We start from the raw sequence: 27673 nt of genomic DNA, 5'->3' as shown, positions 1-27673 counted from the left end.
GTTTTTGTGTTCTGATCTTTCTGAATAACTTGAAGCTTGACGGGACTAGCTTGAGGTGTGTGGAGGTGATGTCTCTCTCAGGAAACTGACTTTGGCAGTTAGAGGTATACGTTCAGGCTCACTGCAGGATCAGACATTTGGAGAAGCATGAATGCATAAGTATGGCCTGATTTTGTAGGGTCTATGATTGGAACTAATCCTGTAATGCAAAATCCACTGGATTTGTAGTTGGCTGCAATTTTCAGTCAGATAATGATGCAGAGAAATCAGAAAAGGCTACTCTGCAGCTACCACAGTAGACCAAACCAAAACACGCATTGAACCAACAAGAGGCGTCATACGGCCCAGCCTAGAGATTCTGTACAGATTCTGTAAATGTTGTGGTTCTGCTCGCCGAGCTGGAAGTTTTTGCTGCAAACGTTTCGTCCCCTGGCTAGGGAACATCATCAGTGCTGTTGGAGCCTCGTGTGAAGCGCTGCTTTGATGTTTCTTCCAGTATTTATAGTGGTTTGTAAATACCGGAAGAAACATCAAAGCAGCGCTTCACACGAGGCTCCAACAGCACTGATGATGTTCCCTAGCCAGGGAACGAAACGTTTGCAGCAAAAACTTCCAGCTCGGCGAGCAGAACCACAACAATGGATACCCGAGCTACAAATCTTCAATCAGATTTTAGATTCTGTAAATGACTAGTAGGAATGCTGGCAGCAACTCCTCCTCTGTCTCACTGAGCTTAAGGTTCTCATTCAGGCAAACCTTTGCTCAAGAGAATATGGTGGCATTTCCATACTAGTCATGCTCAAAATGATAGCCATGCTGAATTTCTGTGTCACTAGTTCCCTGCAGATCTTGATCAGGAACCTACATATGATCTCACTTGCAACCTCATGCATTTGCATCAGAGACTTCAAAAAGCTTTTCCCAGACAGGGACAGCTCGACTGTGGACTTCATGGGTTTTGACCTTTGTATTTTTCGAAGTACCAGCGAATAAAATCCTAATCAACAAAATCTCCTCAAAGATAGATTGATTTAATCCTTTTTTATGTTCCTGTATACATGCAGTGGTCACAAGAGGACGCTGTTACACTTCTTCCTTAATGAGAAAGCTAAATATGTTCAATTTCCACACAATTTCTTGAAATATTTCCATGTTTTCCTTTATTCGCACATCAAACATAACCGCTGGTTTCCTGTTCCTAATGGGATATCTCCTTTCCTGACTCAGATTTGTAGAACTTGTGGAAAAACCTCGAACCATCCTCAACAAAGTCCAAGGAGTTTTCTCCAGCAAAGTCTGATTTTGATCTTGACCTGCTATTGAATTTCCCACTTCAGTATTGTCTAGTGTGAATGCTGGAAATCTGAAACAAATACAAAAATGCTGTAAAAACACAGCTGTTCTCTCTACAGATGCTGAGACTTGTTGAGTTTCTCAAGAAAAAAAAATCACCAGACAATTGATATTTCTTTAAATTTCTATCGTACATGTGCTTGCCAAGAGCTCATTAACAGTGTGTACTGTGTGTTCTGCTGCTCCTTTGGATGACACTGTGGAATTCAATGTTTTATATTGTTTGTACTCATGAATTGTGCAAACAAACAGGCGTATTGTCTTCTGGAAACTGTTAAACAGCATACAAACTACGCAAATTATCTTATTGTTTGATTCATCAGAAACCCCTCAATCCACTTCGAATGACTATCAATCAAAATGCGTCGCTGTTGTCCTTCTAATTCTGCAAAAATGAATGCAAAATCTTTGTCAAGACCTAGCTGGCAATTTTCATAGCGACAAAACGTACCAAGGTGGTTTCTTTTCTATTGCTTTACATACACTACACTGATTCACTGTTTTCTATGTTCTTATTGAAGTCTGACTGCCAAAGATACTGCCTCCATAGACTCTTTGTCAACTACATTCTAAGTGTTAACAATGAAGGGCATAGAGAAACTGTGATCTGTATTTTCCCAGTGATTACAACTGTCTTTCCGTGTGTCATAGCCCTTTTCAACTAGTCATTCATGGCCTGATTTCTAAATCCAGCATTGAAGTTGGCCACCCATTTTTTGATAATGATACATGCTTGCCAACATGGGTCTCCATGAATTATTTTTCTAATGTCATCTTCTGTGGCTCACACCTCACTGATCTTATTAAGAAAATATATTGCCCCTGTTGGGCTCTACTCTATGGATGGTAATCCAGACATTACTTCAGTATCATGATTATCCTATCATCTATATTTAATGTCATATAAAATCAGTATCCATTTCTATGTTTGGTACATTTGAGCTGTAGCTAAAGTAGATACTGGAGATTTTGGATTCAAAATAGCCTTCAATGGCAGTGGTCAGTTTTGATCATGAAACTACAACCGTGCAGATATTTATGAAATGTTCTTCCTCCTGAGATCAAGCACAACATTTCACATTCTGAGCAGTTTTGCTCACTGGCACAGAAAAATCAAATCTCACCAATGTCTGGTACAAAATAGGCCATAGCACTTATTCCATATCAAAAAGCACCATATACAAATTTTATTTTTTGATGTCACAATGTACAGTATTGTATCTTCTGCAAGTTAACATTTACAGAGCTTGGAAACTTTGTCAGACTCTTTCATCCAATTCCATTGAATACTCTTCAATTGCTCGTTTCAGTAATGTGGCCAAATTCAGTAAGAATTTACCATGAATTGGGGTTCACTGGAAGAATAGCAAAGAGATGTTTGAGGGTGTAGCACACTTCTTATTGCTTTAATGTTATTTTTGACAAGATATAACTCCTCTTTGTCTACCCTGTGACCTAAATACTAAACAGAGATGCAGTACCTTTCAAATTTGTGTGCCTGACCTCCATTCTTTTCCAACCTCCACCCTTCAGCCTGTCATCATTGTGTGCTATTTGGAGGACTTGCTAATCTCAGCTTCAGACATACCGACCCCCTGAAATCCTTTCAAACTTTGGTTTGTCACCCCTGGCAAAATTCTGGAGGCTGAAGAAATACAAAATGGTAGCCTATAAACCAAGTGACTCACAGACCAGGTTTTATTGAGTGCATATTTCCTGTACCCTGAATAGAAAGCTAGTCATCAGTCTAGTCTCCCAAAACATAGCTGTTCCACAGTATTATGCTGGAATCACCCAAGTTGCTTCAGAATGGGATTTCTGAACCCCCCCCCCCAATATGAGAGGGAGTCCCATACTTGAGAGCTACTGTAAAATCTGATTGGCTAGCAAGTCTGTAGTTCCGATAGTGCCATGTTTAAACAGAGGTCATTGTTGGGACTATCAGCAGCAGCTAGAAGAAGACTTGATTTGGAGGAGCCAGTGTTGGACTGGGATAGACAAAGTTAAAAATCACACAACATCAGGTTATAGTCCAACAGGTTTATTTGGAAGCGCTGCTTCTTCATCAGGCGGTTTTGATGAAGAAGCAGCATTTTGAAATCTAGTTCATCCAAATAAATCTATTGGACTATAACCTGGTGTTATGAGATTTTTTTTACTTAGAAGGAGACTAATCAATCTCAGACTTGAAGATAAGTGCAAGATTTTGGACCGGTGTAGCTGGTAGACCCTAGCAAGAAGTGGAGAGGGGTAGGTGTAGAGAGCTGGTTAAAAGCAGGTTAAAGTCTGTATTGCAGGGTGAAGGTGAGAGAAGAGATAATGTTCTCAATCTCAAGTCCTTTCACTTTCTTGCTGTACTTTTAGGGTGTTAGATACTGTTCACAATCTGACCTTGTACTTTAGCCTTGTACTGTTGAATCAGTTTGATAGATTCACGAAAATGTTGCAGTACTTGTTGAGCATGTCACACTGCGTTGTGAATTGTTTCAAGGTGAAAAAGTTCCAGTTTAACTTAAGCACTGCTATCCAGTTTCTTTAGAACAAGGCTGGTTTTTCACCTTGTTAAAGAATGTTGGGTTTTGCATAATACTCATTATATGTGACTGGAACGAACAATGACATTAATAACTTTTTCAGATGATGATGTCAACTTTTCACATTGCTGGTCCTCATAAATCATGCTAATTAATATGCGAGTATTAACCTCAATGTTTACCAGAACTCCATTTGTGATACTTGGATGAGGATGTGGTGCACAATTTTGGAAGACATACCCAAAATAAAGAGGTAGATTGGCAAATCCAAGAAAATATCTGATATTGTGGCCTAGGCATTGTCCCATAAAGGTGCAGGTTTATTTTCTTATATTTGTGACTACAAACTTTGCCTCCCCTTGGGGACAATGGCGTAGAGGCCTTATCACTGGACTATTAATCCAGAAACCCAGCTAATATTCTGGAGAACCAGATTCACTTCAAGCCATGGCAGATGGTAGAATTTGAATTCAATGAAAATCTGGAATCAAGAGTCTAGTGCTGACCATGAAACCATTGTTAATAGTCAGAAAAGCCCATCTGGTTTACTAATGTATTTTAGGGAAGGAAACTACCATCCTTACCTGGTCTGGCCTACCTCCAGACTCTCAGCAATGTGGTTGACTCTTAACTGTCGTCTGTGCAATTAGGAATGGGTAATTAAAATCTGGGAGAAAGTGAGGTCTGCAGATATTGGAGATTAGAGTCAAAAAGTCTGATGCTGGAAATGCACAGTAGGTCAGGCAACATCTGAGAAGCAGGAGTTGACTTTTTAGGCATAAGTCCTTCATTAGGAATGTGGAGGGGGAAGGGAGCTGAGAGATAAATAGAGGAAGGGGGGTGGGATTGGAGGGATAGTAGGTGGGTTGGTGATAAATGGATGCAGGTGGGAAGTAATTGCGATCGGTCAGTGGGGGGGGGCGTGGAGTGGATAGGTGGGAAGGAAGCTGGATTTAGCATGAGGTGGGGGAAGGGGAGATTTGGAAACGAGTAAATTCACTGTTGATGCTGAGTGGTTGTAGCGTCCTGAGGCAGAAGATGAGGTGTTCTGCTTCCAGTTGGTGGGTGGCTTTGATTTGGTGGTAGGAGAGGCCTTGGATTTGCATGTCCCTGGGGGAGTTGAAGTGCTTGGCCACAGAACGGTCGGTTTGTTTGACACATACGGACCAGAAATGTTCTCTGAACTGCTGCACAAGTTGGCGCCCTGTCTTCCTGATGCAGAGGAAACCACTTAGAGAACAATGAAAAACTGGCCGAGCCAGAGACAACTTCATGCTGTGAATGAATAAAAAAATGCAATTTCTTTGAAATGGATGCTGTTTAACATGTGAAGTAGTATCAGTGCTACATACAGACACTTAGGTTTTGGCTACACCAGAAGACATTTTGGATTCGTTTCTGATATAGTGCAAGCAACAGATGTTAAAGGTATGCAGAATAGGTAAATCATAATATTACTTAGTGTGCAACAGTGATTCACAAACTTACAAATGAGGAGCAGGTCAGTCAGCCACTCCAGCCAAATCTCCCACTCAATAAAATCAAAGCTGATTGGATTACTCCACATTTCCTCAACCCCCAACAATCAGTTTCAAACCCCTTATCAAAAACCTAAAATGGTCCAAAAATTCTGCTTCTGCTACCTTTTGAGGGTGGGTTAGATGCAAAGGTGTTCCTCCCTCTGAGAGAGAAACTTATCCTCATCTGTTTTAAATGTGTGGTTTCTTATTTTTAAAAAAGTGTCCCCAAGTCTTAAAATCTCCTACAAGAGGAAATGTGCTTTCTAAATCCAACCTGTGAAGACCCTCAGGTTCAGATGTGTTTTAATCAGGTCACCTTTTACTTTTCAAAATTCCAGCAGATACAGATCGAAGTTGTCCAACCTTTCCTACACAGGACTGGTATTACGCTGGTAAAGCTCTGAACTGCTTCCAATGCATTTACATCCTTCCTTAATTAAGGAGACCAGTAGTTAACACAGTACTGTCGACGGGGTCTCACCAAGCTATATATAACTGAAACATAACTCCCCCACTCTAATAACCAAATCACCTCTCAGTAAATCATAATGTTCTATGAATTTTCCTGAATGCTTACTGGACCTACCCACTAACCTTCTGAGGTTCATGCACAGACACCCAGATCCCTCTGCATCTCAGAACTCTGTAGTCTCTTGTTATTTAGATGATTTTTTTTTATTCTTCCCGCCAAAATGAAAAACTTAACATTTTACCACATTATACTCCATTTGCTAAATCTTTACCTGCTTACTTAACGTTTCTATATTTCTTCCTAGCCTCCGGGTATCCTCTTCATAGTTTGCTTTCCTACCTTTCCTTGTGTCTAGAGCAAATTCAGCAACTATATCTTCAGTCCCTTCATCTAAGTCATTTATATAAATTCTAAAAAAGAAAAGTTGCAGCTCCAGTATATTGAACTCTGGCACATCACTCATTACATGTTGCCAACCACAAAATGATCCATTTATATCTACTCTCTGCTTCCTCTTAGCTGGTCAGTCTTCTATCCATGCTATTAAGTATCCCCCTGCGCTATGAGCTCTTATTTTTTGCAATCACCTTTGACTGACCATCTATCAAATGCCTTCCGGAAATCTAATTACATCCTGTTCCCCTTTGTCCACATCATAATTGAGTTCGTTGAAGATGTCCAACAAATTGTGTTATGATCTAATTTGATATTATTACTGTATATCAGATCCAGTCTGAAATCTAGCTATATAGGTTTTCTTGTTCTTATCTCGAAAGGTTTTTCACTGAAATGTGCAAGCGCAAAGCTGCAGATCTAGTTTTTATCAGTAAAGTTTGAGTTTATTATGCAAAGAATAAGATAAAATAGAATAAACAAAACTCTGTATGATTAACACAATTTGAAAGATTTTTAAGCACAATAAAAATAGCATATTCAATCTTTCCCTTCATAGTATTCAAACACCAGACACAATTCCCTTGATTATCACATCTATAGATTAGATTAGGTTAGATTACTTACAGTGTGGAAACGGTTTGACTTAATTTTTTTTTCAATTTCTGATCATGAGCATCTGGTAGCCTCTTCCTTGAGTATTCATACAACTGAGCTTAGACTTTCTCTAAGCTTGAATAAGCCCTCATGGTTCTAATTCTCATCTGGGCTATCAAACTAAATTCTTATCCAGAGGTAACCTATTTTTAAATTAATTCTTTGTTCTTACATTTAACTTCAACCAGGACTCCCGCGACCTGAAATCAATAAGTTTTTTGAAGCTATGGGTGTTATCCCAAAGCAAAATAATCAATTTCTGATCCTTCGAACTGAAGGAAAAACAAACACTCTTCAATGTTTTATCTGCCGTACACAAAACTCTCTGATACGACACGGGGTAAACACCCCCTGCTAATTTAAACCAGCAACACAAAAGATTTACCCTGTCAAATTCGAGAGGCCAAGAACGATCCTAAAGGTCACTATTTAAAGTAAAAATTAATAACTTTATTTTTTAAAGTCTAACAGAGAATAATTAACTAACAACTATTTACAACTCTTTTCTCTAACCTATCTTTTACTTTCCCTCTACAATACTGGTCTGATAAAGCCGATTAAGATTTACACGAAAATTCAGATTTCAAAACCAGCCAGCTGTCGTATCTTCCCTTTGTATCTTCCTCTGCAGAGTTTCTCTCCAGGTCAGTGTTGATGTTTTTTCTCTGTGCAAACTCCTTTTCCAAACAGGTACAACTCTCAGAGTTGTAGACTAACAGCCTACAACTGTTGATCTTTTGGCAGTTCTCCTCCCAACTGTTAATTTTCTTTGATCTTATACCCCAAAACATCGGATCGTTTCATTGGTTTTTAATATTTTCAGTATCCTAAATTCAAATTTGAGTGGAAGTTGATATTTTGGGATATAATTTAAACTGATTGGCTGAATTTAAATTTGTTTTTGTCTCCAGGCAACCCAGCAAGTGCTAGCTGTCCTGAACCAAAAGTTACTTTGTAAATTCTCAAGGACTCTGTGTGCTTCCCTTAAATCCTTGCTAGCTTTCAACTTTCTTAAAGGTACAGTACCCTTTACACCTTCATAACACCTTTCCCCCTTTAATAAAAAATGAACCATCATAATGAAAAGTTGGCTTCATTTTTTTCTATTCTTTAAACACATTACCATAACGTACTGATAACTTTAATTTAAGTTCACCTTAACATTTTCCCATTTATATATAACATTGGATAAATACAGATCTCATCTAAAATTTATCAGTTAAATCTGCAATAACGCATCTGCGATTACATTCTTATGACCCACAATATGTACGATTTTTACATTAAAAGTCTGTAACGTAAGACTCCAACAAAATAATATAATATTCTTGTCTTTAAAGCATTCTAAGAATGTAAGAGACTTGTGATCTGTGTACGCAATTGTCTCTGGCACGTTTTTATGTGTGTTACGAACAATGTTGTAAGGCCAGTACAAAGCTCAATATTCTTTTCGATTGTGGAGTATTTCCTCTGCTGGATGTTGAGTTTCTTCAAAAAATAACCAACTGGCAGTTCAATCCCATCCTCATCTTCCTGTAGCAGTACAGCCCCAACTCCTATGTCACTAGCATCGATGGTGACTTTAAAAAGTTTTGAAAAGTTTGGTTTAGATAAAACTGGTTTGGTGGTTAATATTGATTTCAAATGGTCGAATGCCTCCTGGCAGGGTTCTGTCCACCGAAACTTTGTTCTTCTTCAGCAAATCGGGTAACAGTGCCACGACACTGCTGAAGTTTGGAACAAACTTCCGATAGAATCTGCTGAATCCTAAAATTCGAAGCACCTCTTTCTTCAAAGATGGTCATGGAAATTCCTCGATGGCCTTCGTCTTTGCGTTACGTGGGGTCAACCTTCCATGACTGATGTTATGTCCCAAGAGCGTCACCTCTGCTTTCAGTCATTCAAAGAACTCTGTCACTGTACCATGTGATCTTTCCAGGACTTACTAAAGATCACTACATCGTCCAAATAGACTGCACAGTTTGTTATCCCAGCCACAACTCTGTTCATGAGTCTTTGGAATGTGGTAGGTGTGTTCTTTATTCTAAAGGGCATCACTTTAAACTGATATAGCCCATTTGGGGATACAGACGCAGAAGTTTCTTTCACCGTCTCTGATAAAGGTACCTGCCAATAACCAGGCAGTAAGTCCAACTTGGTGATGTAACTGGCTTGTCCGATTTTCTCGATACAGTCCTCCAATCTTGGAATTGACTATGAGTCTAATTTTGTAATGGTGTTGACCTTCCAATAATCTACGCAAAGTCGTTGAGTCCCGTCCGGTTTGGGAACTAAGACAATCGGCGAACTCCACTGGCTCTGGTTTGGTTCGATGATGTTCTCATCGAGCATGGCCTCCACCTCCTTCGGGACCTGTCTGGCTTTGAAAGGATTAAGTTGATAGGGATATTGTTTTATTGGAGCAGTATTCCCTACGTCTACTTCATGTACAATAGCATTAGTCCTCCCCATCTGATTCTTATATATGTCCTGGCACTGCAATAACAAATCTTTCACTTGCGTTCTATGCTCATGAAATAGCTTACTAATCTATTTCTCTCCTCAAGGACTTCTTCATTTTTAAACTATTTTGAGGCACATCAAAATCCACATCATCTGGATTTGATTCCTCACTCTGCAGGGCAGTAACTAACACCTGTTTCTTCAGTTCTTTCTCTCTAGTATAATACAGTTTCAACATGTTCACATGACATACCTTGAAACTTTTTTTTTCTCTGGCATCTTTACGAGATAGTTCACCTGACTTAATTTTTTCACAGTTTGATAGGGACCACTAAACCTGGCTTTGAAGGGATCTCCTATCACTGGCAACTGTACTAACACATCATCCCCTTGGGAAAATGTCTGAGTCTCAGAGCTTTTATCTGCCACCTGCTTCATTCTATACTGTGCCCTCTTTAGGTGCTGTTTAGCTAACTTACCTACTCGGTTTAGTCTCTCCCTCACCTCCGATACATAATGTAATTGTGAGATCTCCGACTTTAGTCCTGTCAATTTTTCCTTAATTAATTTCAAAGGGCCTCTCACTTCCTGCCCGAATATTAACTCAAAGGAAGTGAACTAAGTAGATTTGTTTGGGGGCATCTCTAATGGCAAACACTACGAATGGGATACCTTTATCCCAACCACTCGGGTAACCCTGACAGTACGCTGTCAACATGGTGTTCAGGGTCTGATGCCACCTTTCTAAAGCTCCCTGGGATTCAGGATGATAGACACTGGATTTAAAGTGCTGTATACCGAAGCTATCCATAACCTCCTTAAACAGCCTAGCAGTAGAAGTTGACCCTTGGTCTGACTGAATCTCTCTGGGTAGCCCATACAGTGTAAAGAAAGTTACTAATTCCTCTACCACCCTTTTTGCCTTGATACTCCGTAACGGAATTGTCTCCGGCAATCTGTTGGACACATCCATAATAGTTAACAAGTATTGGTTCCCACTTTAGTTCTCGGGAGGGGACCTACACAATCAATTATAACCCACGGGAAAGGTTCTTCAGATGCAGGAATTGGCAACAAAGGGGCGGGTTTTATTACTGCCTGTGGCTTACCCACCATTTGGCATGTGTGACACATACGGCAAAAGTTAACCACATCCTTGTGCATTCCAGGCCAATCTAAATGCGTTTGTACCTTAGCCTGAGTCTTTCATACCCCTGGGTGACCTTCTACAGGTTGTTCATGTACTACCCATAACACCTGTCTGTCTGCTACCGGCAACACAATCTGGTGCACTTCGGCCCGTTTCTCGTCTGCACTAACCTACTATATTCTCCATTTCTGCCTAAGGATTTTATCTTTCAGATGATTTTCGGTGTAAGCATCCACATATATATCTTCTATCATCTTGCCTTGCTGTTGCAAGTCCCTTAACCTTTCAGGAATAAACACTTCTGTCTGCCCCTCTGCCTGTTTAGAGGATATTCCTGCATCTTTACATAAAATAATGTGCCCGCTAACTGGACCTCAATTCCTTCAATTTTTTCTTTACTTTTTACTTCATGCTGTGACTTCTGACAGTGGGATCTGGTTACCACACAGTCTGGGAAAATACCTGGATATTTCTGTTTTAACTCCTCAGTTTCTTGGTCTTCCTTGGGATTCTCCACAACAAGGGTTGTCACTCCCAAATCATTCCCAAGAACAAACTGAATTCCTGGAACTGACACTCTCAATCACCCCCACAGTAACTTCTCCAGTCTTGAGTTGGCACTCCAACCTAATCTTACATAGGGAACGCTAAATTTCTGTCCGTCCATCCCACATATAACCACACTCTCGGGTAACAGATCAGAAAGATTGCATATTCGCTCGTCCCTTACTATCAGCGACTGGTTAGATCCTCTATCTCTGAAAATTATAACTTCTTGTGTTTCTCCCCCATTCCTTCTGAGTAAACTTTACCCACAGAAGCAAATTCTTTGCAGAGATCAGGTACTAACTGCATTCTGCTGCAGCTCCTCAGCTGTTCTTGGGTCTCCTTTTCTCCTTTCAGTATTGCCACTGGCTTTGTTTCTTTGACCACATCTTTTCCCACAGAGCCTTTCTGTAATGACCAACACTGTGATTTTACATATCCCACTCTACCACAGTGGAAACAGCTGAGGACTTTCACCTCCTTTCCACCCTCTTGTGCTTCTTTTTTATCCTGTGGTAAATTCTTAGCAGTGTTCTCTACTCTTGGTTTCATAATGCAGGATCTCCCCTTCTCCCAACTTCTATCCCTCACAGGACGAAATTCTAGCCGGAAGCTTATCTAATGCAACAACACGTACTCATCTGCTAATCCTGCTGCCCTTCAAACTTCCTGAACTCTCTGTTCCTCCATGTCAATTCTTACCATCTCTGGAAGTGAGTTTTAAAATTCCTCCAACAGATTAATCTCTCTTAGGGCTCAAAGGTCTTATCTATTTTAAAAGCACAAAATGACTATGTTTAATTCTTTTGAGCTCAACACAAGTCTGACCTGGTTCCTCCTTTATGTTTCTGAACTGCTGTCTATATGCTTCTGGTACCAGTTCATAAGCACTTAAAATAGCCTGTTTAAGCTCTTCATAATCTCTTGATTCCTTCATCTGACAGCACGGCAAATACCTCACAAGCTCTGTTGACCAGTTTAGTCTGAACTAATATTACCCCTAAACCCTCGGACCACTCCATCTGCCTAGCCATTTTTTCAAATGAAATAAAGAAGGCTTCAACATCTTTCTCATCAAAATGTGACAGAGTTTTGATGTATTTATATATATATATCACTACCTTTTTTAATCTCCAAATTATTTACTTGACTTTATTGACTAAGTTGCAACTTCTCAAGTTCAAATACTCTCTCTGTTTGCTTAGCTAAGAACCTTCTCTCTCTTTCTCTCTCCGTCTCTCTTAAGTCTTTGCTAGTTTTCAACTTTCGTAAAGGTACAGTACCCCTTACACCTTTATAACACTCTCCCAATTCAAACAAATTCCCATTCTTAGTCCACTGGCCTGTAATTTCTAGCTTTCTAGTCTCCCTTTTTTGAATAATTGAGTTCTGCTCACAATTTTGCAATCGGAGAGTGCTGAGCCTGTGGAATCCACTACCACCGAAAGCAGTCGAGGCCAAAACACTGTATATTTTCAGGAAAAATGTGGGGCTAAAGGAATCACAGGTTACAGGCAGAAAGCAGGAACAGGCTATTGAATTGGGTGATCAGCCATGGTCATAATGAATGTGAAGCAAGGCTTGAAGGCCCAAATGGTGTACACCTGCTCCTATTTTCTATGTGTCTATGTAACATAGTAGTTGCATAGAGCCTTTAAAATAAACGATTGACCACAACATATTTATCTTTTCTAGATGACTAAAAATAGACCGCTCCATCAACTAGTTTTCTTTCATAAACTACAAATTGATTTATTTTAGTCCTATTCCTTTAGTCGAGAGGTCGCTGGGTTGGGATCACCGATTTAAGGTGGTTTGTAGAAGAATGGAAAGGGACATAAGGAAAAGTATTTTCACCGACCCGGGGATGGTGGGGGGCTACTGTGACTGGAATTAACTGCTGAGGTTAGTGGTTTAGATAGAAACTCTCAACTCATTTAAAAAGAAGCTGGACCTGCACCTAAAGCATTAATTTGTATCTTCATAACAAAGCCATATTGCTTGGTTATTAACACAAAGCATTTTTCTTACTCTCCCACAACAGCAGTCCTTTCTTCTTTGTGTCTCAGTAACAATTTTGTGACAAAGATGCTTTATAACTGACTCGTCACACTGCGATGTTTCCTATTTGAGTTTCTCACCCATCCTTATTGCAACCTGAAGTTGTTTTTACAGTCTTTGGAACGGAGGAGTTTACTAGGAATTGGAATTATACATTAGAGTCATAGAGCTGTACAGCATGGAAACAGACCCCTCAGTTCAACTCATCCGTGCTGGCCCAATATCCTAAATTATTCTTGTCCCACTTGCCTGCATTTGGCCCATAGCCCTCTAACTCCTTCATATACCCATCCAGATGCCTTTTAAATGTTGTAACCATACCAGCCTCCACCACCTTCTCTGCCAGCTCATTCCATACACACACCATTCCATGAAAATGTTGACCCCCACCCCCCCACCCAGGTTCCTTTTAAATCTTTCTCCTCTCACCTTAACCCTATGCTCTCTAGTTTTGGAGACTCCCCTACCCTGAGAAAAAGACCTTGGCTATTCAGCCTATCCATATCCATCATGATTTTGTAAACCTCTATAAGCTGACACCTCAGCCTGTGAGGATCCAGGGAAAATAGCCCCAGTCTAGTAAACCTCTCCCTATAGCTCAAACTCTTCAACCCCAGCAACATGCTTGTAAATCTTTTTTGCACACTTGCAGGTTCAGCAACAACTTTCCTATACCAGGGAGACCAGAATTGAATGCAGTATTCCAAAAGTGGCCTAACAAATGTCCTGTACAGCCACAATATGACCTCCCAACTCCCACACTCAGTGCACTGACCAATAAAGGCAAGCATGCCAAAGATGCCTTTACCACCCTGTCAACCTATGACTCCACTGTGAACCTGCACCCCAAGGTCTCTTTGTTGAGCAACACTCCTCAGGACCTTACCATTAAGTGTATAGGTTCTGCCCTGATTTGCCTTTCCAAATGTCATGCCTCACAGTTCTAAAGTGAACTCCAATAGCCACTCCTCGGCCCATCTGATCAAGATCATGTTGTCCTCCAACATAACCTCCTTCACTGTTCACTACACCATTAATTTTGGTGCCACCTCCAACCTTACTGACCATACCTCCTATATTCACATCCATATCATTTATATAAATGACAAGCAGCAGTAGGCCCATCACCGATCCTTGCAGCACACCACTGGTCACAGGCCTCCAATCTGAAAACCCTCAACCATCACCCTCTGTCTCCTATTTTTGAGCCATTACTTTCTGGGTTGTTCTAATTTAAAAGAACTTTTTTTTTAACAGTCCTATTGTAAAATATTCAATGTCAGCCTCCTTCAAAAGGACAGCTTCATCATCTTACTGTTCACCGTCCAGTGTTGTATAAGACAGTTGACTGACACCCGGTATGTGTAGAAAAGAAAATGCATTTATCCAGAGAGAGATACAAGTGGAATATATTTTTGCATCTGATAGGAAGGCAAGTACCCCCAGTGTGTCATTGATAATACATATAACCAGCTCTAAATTCTGAGAGCTACTATTGCCCAGAAATTATTCCACTAAGAGTGATATCGTCATACAGCATAGAAACAGACCCTTCAGTCCAACCAATCCCTGCCAACCATAATCCCAAACAAAACCAATCCCATCAGCCTGCATTTCGCCCAAATCCCTCCAAACATTTCTTATTCATGTACTTATCTGAATGAATTGAATTGGATTTATTGTCACGTGAACCGAGGCACAGCGAAAAGCTTTGTCTTGTGAGCAGCACAGGCAGGTCACAGAGTTAAGTAGCAGAGATAGTAAATAATAGGTCAAAAACAGGTACAGGCGAATGTTAAGAGTTTCTGAGTTCATTCAGTATTCTAACAACAGCAGGGTAGAAAATGTTGTGAAACCAGCTGTTGTGTGTATTCGGGCTTCTGTACCTTCTCCCCAATGGTAGAGGTTGTAGAAAAACATTGCCAGGGTGGGATGGATCTTTGAGAATGCTGGTGGCCTTTCCTTGACAGTGGGCCTGGTAGATAGATTCTGTAGATGGGAGGTTGGTCTTTGTGATTGTCTGGGCCGAGTTCACCACTTTCTGTAACCGTCTCCGATCTTGAATGGTACAGCTGCCACACCAGGTAGTCGTACATCCAGACAGAATGGTCTCAGTGTTACATCTATAAAAGTTGGCAAGGGTATTTGCTGTCATGCCAAATTTCCCCAGCTGCCTGAGGAAGAAGAGATGTTGTTGGGCCTTTGTAACCAGTGTGTCCACATGAAGAGTCCAAGAAAGCTTGTTGTGGATGACCACTCCCAGGAGCTTGACAGTCTCCACTCGTTCCACCTCTGTGCTGTTAATGTGTCGGGGGGCATGTGTAGCATCCCGCCGAAAGTTAATAATGAGTTCCTTGGTTTTGCCGGAATTGAGAGCTAGGCTGTTCTCAGTGCACCATTTTTCCAGGTCTTCCACCTCCTATCTGTAGGCTGTTTCATCACCATCTGAGATTCGACCGACTATGGTGGGGTCCTCCGTGAACTTGTAAAATGGCATTAGTCTGGTATTTGGCAATGCAGTTGTGGGTATGCAGTGAGTACAATAGGGGACGGAGTACGCATCACTGGGGGGTTGTTGAGTGTAAGTGAGGATGAAATATTGTCCAAAGTCTTCACTGATTGTGGCCTGTGGGCCAGGAAACTGAGGATCCAGTTACAGAGAGTGGGGCTTAGTCCGAGATCATTAAATTTAGTAATCAGTCTCGAGGGGACAATAGTGTTGAAGGCTGAACTGTAGTCAATGAGTAAGATTCTTACGTAGCTGTTCTTGGTGTTAAGATGTTCTGGGGAGGAGTGAAGGGCAAGTGATATGGCTTCTGACATGGACCTGTTGGTATGATAGGCAAATTGGAGTGGGTCAGGAGTAGTGGGGAGGCTGGAGTTGATTAATGCCATGACCAGTCTTTCAAACGTGATCAGGGATAGCCAGCATGGTTTTGTGAAGGGCAGGTCGTGCCTCACAAACCTGATTGAGTTCTTTGAGAAGGTGACTAAGGAAGTGGATGAGGGTAAAGCAGTAGATGTTGTGTATATGGATTTTAGTAAGGCGTTCGATAAGGTTCCCCATGGTAGGCTAATGCTAAAACTTCGGAGGTATGGCATTGAGGATACATTAGAGGTTTGGATTAGGAATTGGCTGGCTGGAAGGAGACAGAGGGTAGTAGTTGATGGATTATGTTCATCTTGGAGCGCAGTTACTAGCGGTGTACCACAAGGATCTGTTTTGGGACCATTGCTTTTTGTTATCTTTATAAATGATCTAGAGGAAGGACTTGAAAGCTGGGTAAGCAAGTTTGCGGATGATACAAAAGTCGGTGGAGTTGTGGATAGTGAGGAAGGAAGTGGTAGGTTACAGCGGGATATAGATAAGTTGCAGAGCTGGGCGGAAATGTGGCAAATGGAATTCAATGTAGCTAAGTGCGAAGTCGTTCACTTTGGTAGGAATAACAAGATGATGGATTACTGGGCTAATGGTAGGCTACTTGGTAGTGTGGATGAGCAGAGGGATCTTGGTGTCTATGTACACAGATCTCTGAAAGTTGCCACCCAGGTAAATAGTGCTGTGAGGAAGGCATATGGTGTACTGGGCTTTATTGGCAGAGGAATTGAGTTCCGGAGTCCTGAGGTCATGTTGCAGTTGTATAAGACTCTGGTGAGGCCTCATCTGGAGTATTGTGTGCAGTTTTGGTCGCCATACTATAGGAAGGATGTGGAAGCTTTAGAACGAGTGCAGAGGAGGTTTACCAGGATGTTGCCTGGAATGGTAGGAAAATCTTATGAGGAAAGGCTGAGGCAATTGGGGCTGTTCTCATTGGAGAAGAGAAGGTTTAGGGGAGATCTGATAGAAGTGTATAAGATGATTAGGGGTTTAGATAGGGTAGATACTAAGAACCTTTTACCGCTAATGGAGTCAGGTGTTACTAGGGGACATAGCTTTAAATTAAGGGGTGGTAGGTATAGGACAGATGTTAGGGGTAGATTCTTCACACAGCGGGTTGTGAGTTCATGGAATGCCCTGCCCGTATCAGTGGTGAACTCTCCTTCTTTATGGTCATTTAAGCGGGCATTGGATAGGCATTTGGAAGTTATTGGGCTAGTACAGGTTAGGTAGGATTCGGTCGGCGCAACATCGAGGGCCGAAGGGCCTGTACTGCGCTGTATCCTTCTATGTTCTATGTTCTATGTAAAGCACTTCATGACTATCGAAGTTAGGGCCACTGGGCGGTAGCCATTATAAAATAATGAGGAGAGAGATAAAGGTGAACTGCAAAATTATTTTTAAACATCCTCATTATACCCACATCCATCACTTCCTCAGGAATTTCCTTCCACACATGAACTATTCTGTCAAAAAATTGCCCCTCATCTTTTTAAAATTTATCCTCTCACCTTAAAAATATGCCCCCAGTCTTGAAATCCCCCATCTGAGGGAAAAGGCACCTACCGTTCATCCTTTATCTATACCCCTCATTATTTTATCAATCTCTTATAAAGTCACCTCTCAACCTCCTACGCTCCTTTGAAAGAGGTCCCAGCCTATCCAACCTCTCCTTATAACCCAAACCCTCCATTCCCAGCAAATCTCTTCAGAATCCTGTCCGATTTAATAATATCCTTCCTAGAACAGGGAGTTCAGAGTTGGACATAGTACTCCAGAAGAGACCTCACCAACATCCTGTATGACCTGAACATAACGTCCCAACTCCTATAAAGGACTCAGCAATGAAGGCAAGAATGCTAAACATCTTCTTAACCACCCTATCTATTTGTGATGCAAACTTCAAAGAACCCCTGCATCTGTGTGCTCTACGACACTATACAAGCCTCTACTTTTAATTTTATAAGCCTTGCCTTTGTTTGTTTTACCAAAATACAATTCCTCACATTTATCCAGGTTAAATTCCATCTGCCACTCTTCAATCCATTGACCCAATTGCTCAAGATCTCTTTGTAATCTTAGATAATCTTCTTCACTGTCCACTGTACTACCAATCTTGGTGTCGTCTGCAAATTTACTAACCATGCTTTCGATATTCTCATCTAAATCATTTATATAAATGACAAATAAAAGTGGACCCAGAACCAACCATTTCATAGGCCTCCAGTCCAAAATACATCCCTACACCATCACTCTTTGTCTCTTGCAATTAAGTCTATTTTGCATCCCATGTCATCTAACTTCACTAGTTTTCCTACCATGTAGAATCTTGTCGAAGGCTTTACTAAAGTCCATGTAAGAGAAAGTGAAGACTGCTTGCTGGAGATCACAGTCGAGAGTGTGGTGCTGGAAAAGCCCAGCAGGTCAGGCAGCATCTGAGGAGTAGGAGCATCGACAATCGGGGAAAACCCCTTCATCAGGAATGAGGCTGATCTGAGGGAGTGGAGAGATGAGTGGGACGGGGGTGAGGCTGGGGGGAAAGAAGGCTGAGAGTGCGATAGGTAGATGAAGGTGGGGTAATGGTGATAGGTCAGAGAGGAGGATGGAGTGGATAGGTGGGATGGGAGATGAGGTGGTGCCAAGTTGGAAGGTTGCATCTGGGATAATGTAGGGGGAGGGGAAATGAGGAAACTGGTGAAATCCACATAACACTTCAACTTCCCCTCCCACTCCGCAAAGGACATGCAGGTCCTGGGCCGCCTCCATCACCAAACCCTAACCACCTGACACCTGGAGGAAGAACACCACATCTTCTGTCTTGGGACCCTCTCCTGCCTTTCAGCAGTTTCCTCATTTTACCCTCCCACCCACCACCTTGTTTACATCAATCAACATTAACCTGGCCAAGGAAACATTGGCTACACTATTAGAAGACCCAAAGAGACATACATCAAACACCACTAACTTCATCAGCAAGGACAGCATCGTCAAGCTAGTGGACCTATGCCTTACCACACACTTCACCTTCAACAAAAAAACCTACAGACATACCAACGGAACACCCATGGGATCTCCAATATCAGGGTTCTTAGCAGAAGTAGTAATGCAGAGACTCGAAGAAACAGCTCTGCCAACCATTCAACCCAAACTTTGGGTCCACTACATGGATGACACCTTTGTCATCATTAAACAAAACAAATTAGAGGAAACCTTCAAGACCATCAATAATACCCTTACTGGCATAAAATTCTCTAAAGAGGAGGAAAACAACAGCAAACTGCCATTTCTAGATGTCATAGTAGAGCAAAACAGCCAATGGGGAACTTCAAACCAGTGTCTACAGGAAAACAATACATACAGACCAAATATTGAACTACAGAAGCAATCATCCCAACATCCACAAACGAAGCTGCATCAGAACATTATTTCAACGAGCCAACACACACTGCAGCACAGAGGAACTACACAGAGCAGAGGAAAATCACTTATACAGCGTATTTAAAAAGAATGGATACCCAATGGACACAGTCAGCCAATTTCTCAGCAACAAACTCAAGCAGACAAAACACGTCCAGAAACCCTAGCCACTCTCCCCTACATCAAAGACATCTCAGAAATGACTGCCAGACTACTCAGACCCCTTGGCATCATGGTTGCCCACAAACCCACCAACACACTAAAACAGCAGCTAACAAACTTGAAAGACCCTATATAAACAACAAATAACACTAATGTCATTCACAAAATACCATGCAAGGACTGTAACAAACTATATTGGACAAACAGGCAGAAAACTAGCCACCAGGATACATGAACATCAATTAGCCACAAAACAACATGACCTTCTCTCACGAGTATCCTTACATACAGATCAGGAAGGACACCACTTCGACTGGGACAACACATCCATACTAGGACAAGCCAAACAGACACGCATGAGAATTCCTAGAAGCATGGCATTCCAGCCGGAACTCTTATCAACAAACACATCGAGTGAGATCCCATCTACCACCCCCTGAGAAAAAGAACAGGAAATGACATCACCAACCCAAAGAAACGTAAACACATAAATAGAAAGCAGGAATTATCAGCAGTGCTTTGCCTGAGATCCACTGAAGATGTTACCTAGTAGGGTGACGAAATGTCTGGAAATGAACCTTCTGACTCAGCGAGCAAACCTACATCCAGAATCTTTTGTTTATTTCCTCAAGAAACTCAATCAAATTTGAGAGACATGATTTCCCTCACACAGGATCATGCTGATTATCCCTAATCAGTCATAGACATGTACAGCATGGAAACAGACCCTTCAGTCCAACCAGCTATCCGACCAGATATCCGAACCCAATCTAGTCCCACCTGCCAGCACCTGGCTCATATCCCTCCAAACCCTTCCTATTCATATTCCCATCCAAATGTCTCTTAAATAATGCAATTGTACCAGCCTCCACCACTTCCTCTGGCAACTCATTCCATACATGTACCATACTTTGTGTGAAAAAGTTGCCCCGTAGGTCTCTTTTATATCTTTCCCCTCTCATCCTAAACCTATGCCCTCTAATTTTGGACTCCCCAACCCCAGGGAAAAGACTTTTTCTATTTACCCTATCCATGCCTTTCATAATTTTGTAAACCTCTATAAGGTCACCCCTCAGCCTCTGACGCTCCAGGGAAAACAGCCCCAGCCTGTTAAGCCTCTCCCTATAGCTCAGATCCTCCAACCCTGCCAACCCTTGTATGTCTTTTCTGAACCCTTTCAAGTTTCACAACATCTTTCAGATAGGAAGGAGACCAGAATTGCATGCAATATTCCAACAGTGGCGTAACCAATGTCCTATACAGCCGCAATACTCTGACCGATAAAGGAAAGCATACCAAACGCCTTCTTCACTATCCTATTACCTGCGACTCCACTTTCAAGGAACTATGAACCTGCACTCCAAGGTCTCTTTGTTCAGCAACGCTCCCTAAGACCTTACCATTAAGTGTATAAGTCCTGCTAAGATTTGCTTTCCCAAAATGCAGCACCTCGCATTTATCTGAATTAAACTCCATCTGCCACTTCTCAGCCCATTGGCCCATTTGGTCAAAATCCTGTTGTAATCTGAGGTAACCCTCTTCACTGTCCACTACACCTCCAATTTTGGTGTCATCTGCAAACTTACTAACTGTACGTCTAATGCTCGCATCCAAATCATTTATGTAAATGACAAAAAGTAGAGGACCCAGCACCGATTTTTGTGGCACTCCACTGGTCACATTCCTCTAGTCTGAAAAACAGTCCTCCACCACCACCCTCTGTCTTCTGCCTTTGAGCCAGTTCTCCCTGTGTTCCGTGAGATCTAACCTTGTTAATCAGTCTCCCATGGGAAACCTTGTCGAACACCTTACTGAATTCCATATAGATCAGGTCTACCGCTCTGCCTTCATCAATCCTCTTTGTTACTTGTTCAGAAAACTCAAGTTTGTGAGACATGATTCCTTGCCTCTCCAAGTGTGTGTAGATTCCATCTTTCAGAATTGCTTGCAATAACTAATCCACCACTGAAGTCAGATTCACAGGTCTGTAGTTCCCAGGTTTCTCCTTACATCCCTTCCTCAACAAAGGCACAACATTAGCCATTCTCCAATCATTCATTCCTTGAATGTGTGGATAGTGTGTCATATACACAGTTAATTCCCTCTATCGTAACACTAAATCCGATGCGTTTATTCTGACCTAATCCAATGCATAATCAGTATTTCAGGGACCATGAGAAACCGGAGGTTAAGACCACAACAGATAGGAACAGTTGCAATCCATTCAACCTGTGTCTGCTCTGCCATTCAGTCGGATCATGGCTGATCTGATATTCGTTACAACTTCCTTCCTGCCCTTTCTCCATTATCCTTGATTCCCTGACTGATCAAAATCTCTTTGTCTCAACCTTAAACATACCCGGGTTACCCTAACCCTAATCCTGTTCAATTACCACCTGACCCAGGAGTCTGATTGACAGCCCATAGGCAGAGGCCATGCTGCCACCTTGAATTTCCAGAAGCTGGGATCTTCTCAACAGCATGTGTCCCCGTTCAGCAGGGTTTTCTGCACCTGGCACAATCTAAACATTTTAAGAGCTGTCACGTGCACAGAAAGGAGAGGCATGAAGAAGGGAGTAGACAACAACCAGGAGATTCTCAGTCGAGATGTTTTTAAATCAATATGTTGAGATGTGCTATGACCCTTCCCTGGGTTTATGGAACATGAACCCAGGCCTCCCGGTTCTGAGGTAGGGACACTGACACTGTACCACAAAACCCCCTAAGACTCTCAGGATAAATTATTTTATTTAAAATCAACCTGTTTAGATGTTTATAAAACACCTGTGTGATAAATGGGACTTGAATCCTGACCTCCAGGCAGATATTTTCTAACCAGCCTGCTCAGTAATATTCTGATACACTTCTGGAGTAGATCGATCTTGAACCCAGGACTCTTTCCTCAGAGATAGGGATACTGCCATGAGCCACAAGAGCCCCCCCCCGCCACCCCCCACCAGACCACCTGGCAGAGATGGTATTATACAGCCCTGAAGCAGATTGGACATGAACCTGGGTCTCCTGTCTCAAAGATAGGGACACTACCTACACCATTTGAGCTCCAGGCTTCCTGGCAATATCCTACGGCAGATGATCTTCAGCTGTATCCTCCTGTCACCAGAACCTCAGATACCATTAACCCCTCCAGACTGACCTCAGTGCCCTTGGTCTTGGCTCCACCCTCTGCATCTGGATCCTCAGCTTCCTGACCCACAGACCGCAATCAGTGAAGGTAGACAATTGCACCTCCTCCACAATAACCCTCAACACTGGAGTCCCCCAAGGATTCTCTCTAAACCCCCTACTGTACTCCCTGTACATCCATGACTGTGTAGCCAAATTCTAAACCGAATGCTGTCTGCACATTTGCTGATGACACCACCATGGTAGGAGGGATATCTAACAATGATGAATCAGAATGTAGGAAGGAGCTAGGGGGCTTGGGGTCATGGTGCAACAAGAGCAACCTCTCTCTCAATGTCAACAAAACAAAAGAACATTGACTTCAGGAAGAAAGGAAAACATGCCTCCATCTGCATTAACAGAACTGAGGTTGACAGGGTGGACAGCATCAAGTTCCTCGGAGTGGCAATAACTGATGACCTGTCCTGGACTTCTCACATAGATGCAATGGTCAAGAAGGCACAGCAAAGCCTTTTCTTCCTCAGGCTGCTCAGGAAATTGGACCAGTCCATAAGGACCCTCACCAATTTTTACAGATGCACTTTTGAAAGCATACTGTCCGGGTTGGCTTGGTATGGAAACTGCTCTGCCCAGAACCGTAACAGGCTACAGAAAGTTGTGTGCACAGCCCAGGCCATCGCGGAAGCTAATCTCCCATCCATGGACTCCATTTCAAATTCTCGGTGCCTTGGAAAGGCTGCCAACATCATAAATCGCCCTCCCATCCCATAATGCTCTCCTACAATCTTTTCCACCGGGCAGAAGATACAGAGCGTGAGCAGATGCATCATCAGGTCCTGGAACAGCTTCTTTCTGGCCATTATCAGACTGATGAATGGACTCTCTAACTTCAAATAATGTTGATCTTGCTTTGCGTACCTCCTGTGCAGTGTAACCTGTATGCCTCATTCTGTCGAAGCACCCTGTGATCTGTATATCCTTACGTGCTATGATTTGCCTGTACTGCTCACAAACAAAGCTTTTCACTGTACTTAGGTAAACGTGACTACAATAAATCAAATCAGATAATGAAGCAATCTGTGTCCACATACAGCAACACCTGGACACTATTCAGGCTTGGGTTGATAAGTGACAAATCACAGTTGCACCACACAAGCAACAGGCAATGACCATTTGTAACTTTTGAGAAGATTTCTAGCTCAGGTTGAGGTACAGGTTGTAAGTTTGCTCGCTGAGCTGGAAGGTTTGTTTTCAGTTCTGTCACCATGCCAGATAACATCATCGCTGAAACGCTGGTGTTCTGCTCTGTCCCACCTTCGATTTGTGTGTCTTGGTCTCTTAAGGTGGGTGATATCATTTATAGAACATAGAACATTACAGCGCAATACAGGCCCTTCGGCCCTCGATGTTGCGCCACCCTGTGAAATCTGAAGCCCATTGAACCGACACTATTCCATTCTCGTCCAAATGTGTATCCAATGGCCATTTAAATGCCCTTAAAGTTGGCGAGTCTACATCTATTGTAGGCAGTGCATTCCATGCTTCTACTACTCTCTGAGTAAAGAAACTACCTCTGACATCTGTCCTATATCTATCACCCCTCAATTTGGAGCTATGCCCCCCTCGTGCTAGCCATCACCATCCGAGAAAAAAGGCTCTTACTGTCCACCCGATCTAACCCTCTGATTATCTTGTATGTTTCAATTAAGTGCCTCTCAACCTTCTTAGCCTCAAGTCCCTCAACGTTTCCTCGTAAGACCATCCCTCCATACCAGGTAACATCCTGGTAAATCTCCTCTGAACCCTTTCCAAAGCTACCACATCCTGCACGAAATACCCCAAGTGTGGCTGCACCAGTGTTTTGTGCAGCTGCAGCATGACTTCACGGTTCTGAAACTCAATCCCTCTACCAATAAAAGCTAACATACCGTATGCCTTCTTAACAGCCTTATCAACCTGGGTGACAACTTTGAGGGATGTATGTACATGCACACTGAGATCTCTCCACTCATCTACACTACCAAGAATCTTACCATTAGCCCAGTACTCTGCATTCCTGTTACTCCTTCCAAAGTGAATCACCTTTTCTGCATTAAACTCCATTTGCCACCTCTCAGTTCAGCTGTGCAGCTTACCTGTGCCTCTCTGTAACCTACAACATCCTTTGGCATTATCCACAACTGTACCAACCTTAGTGTCATCCGCAAATTTACGAACCCATCCTTCTATGCCCTCATCCAAATAAAAATGACAAACAGCAGTGGCCCCAAAACAGATCATTGCAGTACACACTAGTAACTGAACTCCAGGACGGACATTTTCCATCAACCACCACTCTGTCTTCTTTCAGCTGGCCAATTTCTGATCCAAACCTCTAAATTGCCCTCAATCCCATGTCTCTGTAGCCTACCATGAGGAACCTTATCAAATGCCTCAATGAAATCCATACACACCATATCAATAGCTTTACACCTGTTTGATCACCTTCTCAAATAACTCAATGATGTTTGTGAAGCATGACCTAACCTTCACAAAACCATTCTGACTATCCCTAATCGACTTATTCCTATCGGGATGATTATAAATCCTATCTCTTATAACCATTTCCAACACTTTACCCACAACCAAAGTAAGGCTTACTGGTCTATAACTCCAAAGGTTGATTCTACTCCCCTTGAACAAGGAAACTACATTTGCTATCCTCCAGTCTTCTGGTACTGTTCCTGTCGACAACAACAACATAAAGGTCAAAGCCAAAGGCTCGGCAATCTCCTCCCTGGCTTCCCAGAGAATCCTAGGATAGATCCCATCTGGCCCAGGGGATTTATCTACTTTCACACGATCGAGAATTTCTAACACCTCCACCTTGCGAGCATCAATCCCATCTGTCTTGTAGTCTGTATCTCAGTATTCTCCTTGACAACATTGTCTTTTTCTAGTGTGAATACTGACAAAAAATATTCATTTAGCACTTCCCTATCTCCTCTGACTCCACGCACTACCTCCCACTACTGTCCTTGATGGCCCGAATCTTACTCTAGTCATTCTTTTATCCCTTATATACCTTCAGAAAGCTTTAGAACATAGAACAATACAGCACAGAACAGGCCCTTTGGCCCTCGATGTTGTGATTTAGGGTTTTCCCTGATCCTATCAGCCAACAACTTCTCACATCTCCTCCTCACTCATCTTGCCTCTCTCGTCAGGTCTTTCCTGGCTATCTTATAACTCTCAAGCGCCCTAACTGAGCCTTTTACACCTCATCCTATCATAAGCCTCCTTCCTCGTGACGAGATTCAACTTGCTTAGTAAACCACAGTTCCTGCGCACAACAACTTCCTCTCTACCTGACAGATACATACTCATCAAGGACACATAGTAACTGTTCCTTGAATAAGCTCCACATTTCTATTGTGCCCATCTCCTGCAGTTTCCACCCCCATCCTATGCATCCTAAATCTTCTCTAATCGCACCGTAATTGCCTTTCCTCCAGCTGTAGCTCTTGCCCCCTGGTGTATACCTATTCCTTTCCATCGCTAAAGTAAACATAACTGAATTGTGGTCACTATCACCAAAGTGCTCACCTACCTCCAAATCTAACACCTGGCCAGGTTCATTACCCAGTACTAAATCTAATGTGACCTCGCTCCTTGTTGGCCTGTCGACATACTGTGTGAGGAAGCCCTCCTGCACACAATGGACAAAACTGACCTATCTAAGGTACTCAAACTATAGTATTTCCAGTCAATATTTGGGAAGTTGAAGTCTACCTTGTCACTCTCACTCCTGTCGAGAATCATCTATGCTATTCTTTCCTCTAAATCTCTGGAACTATTCAGAGGCCTATAGAAAACTCCCAACAGGGTGACCTCTCGTTTCCTGTCTCTCATCTCAGCCCATGCAACCTCAGTTGATGAGTCCTCAAACAACCTTTGTGCAGCCATAATACTGTCCTTGACTAACAGAGCCACACTTCCCTCTCTTCTACCATCTTCTCTATTATTACTGAAACATCTAAATCCCGGAATGTCCAACAACCAATTCTGTCCCTGCTCTATCTGTGTGTCTGGAAGTGGCCACAACATTGAAATCCCAGGTACCAACCCATGCTGCAAGTTTAACCATCTTATCCCAGAAGTTCCTGTTATTGAAGTAGACACACTCCAAACCAACCTTTTACTTGCCAGTGCCCTCTTGCGACCCTGAAATCTTATTTTGGACTTACCTAGGTTCCTATCCTCCTGCTGAATTAGTTGAAACCCACCTGAAGAGCATTAGCAAATTCCATTTCCCTCCCCCCACCCCCCAGGATATTGGTACCCCTCTGGTTCAGTTGAAGACCATCCTGTTTGTTGAGGTCATACCTACCTTGGAATGGGCCCTAATTATCCAGGATTCCAAAACCCTCCCTCCTGCACCATCTCTGTAGCCACGTGTCCAACTCCTCTCTCCCCCTATTCCTCGTCTCGCTAGCACGTGGCACAGACAACAAAGCAGAGACAGTAACTCTGTTTCTCCTAGCTCTAAGCTTCCACCCGAGCTCTCTCAATTTCTGCCTTAAATCCCCTTCTCACTTCCTACATTTCCAGTTCTTTTTCTCAGAGGTTGATAAATGGGGTCCAAATCGATGTGTTTATTGATGGAGTTCTGGCCTCTAGGAATTTCCGTGTGTGTCTCTGTATAGCCTGGCCTAGGATGGATGTGATGTCCCAGTCGAAGTGGTCTCCTTCTTCGTCTGTATGTAAGGATACTAGTGATAGTGGGTCATGTCTTTTGGCTAATTGGTGTTTGTGTATCCTGGTGGTTAGTTTTCTACCTGTGCCTGATGTAGGGTTTATTACAGTCCTTGCATGGGATTTTGTAAATAACATTTGTTTTGCTCCTTGTTGGTATTGGGTCCTTTAGGTCAATCAGCCACTGTA

At 42.4% G+C, this 27673-nt stretch overlaps 1 protein-coding gene across 10 annotated transcripts in view; it reads left to right on the top strand.

Moving 5' to 3' along the window:
- Positions 1-27673, top strand: part of dnmt3ab (DNA (cytosine-5-)-methyltransferase 3 alpha b) — a 608585-nt gene that overhangs the window by 535935 nt on the left and 44977 nt on the right. Inside the window, exon 24 of one of the 10 annotated variants that reach the window (XM_060854223.1) lies at positions 18767-18816. The exons of the other annotated variants lie outside the window; for them this stretch is intronic. Within the exon in view, the coding sequence (XP_060710206.1) occupies positions 18767-18806 (40 nt within the window). The 3' untranslated portion in view covers positions 18807-18816. Of the gene's footprint in view, positions 1-18766; positions 18817-27673 lie in introns of those variants that run through there. 10 annotated transcript variants of the gene reach the window in all.

The sequence above is a fragment of the Hemiscyllium ocellatum genome, chromosome 3 (genome assembly GCF_020745735.1).
Source record: "Hemiscyllium ocellatum isolate sHemOce1 chromosome 3, sHemOce1.pat.X.cur, whole genome shotgun sequence".
Classification (NCBI taxonomy): domain Eukaryota; kingdom Metazoa; phylum Chordata; class Chondrichthyes; order Orectolobiformes; family Hemiscylliidae; genus Hemiscyllium; species Hemiscyllium ocellatum.
This window is presented reverse-complemented; position numbering and strand designations above follow the sequence as displayed.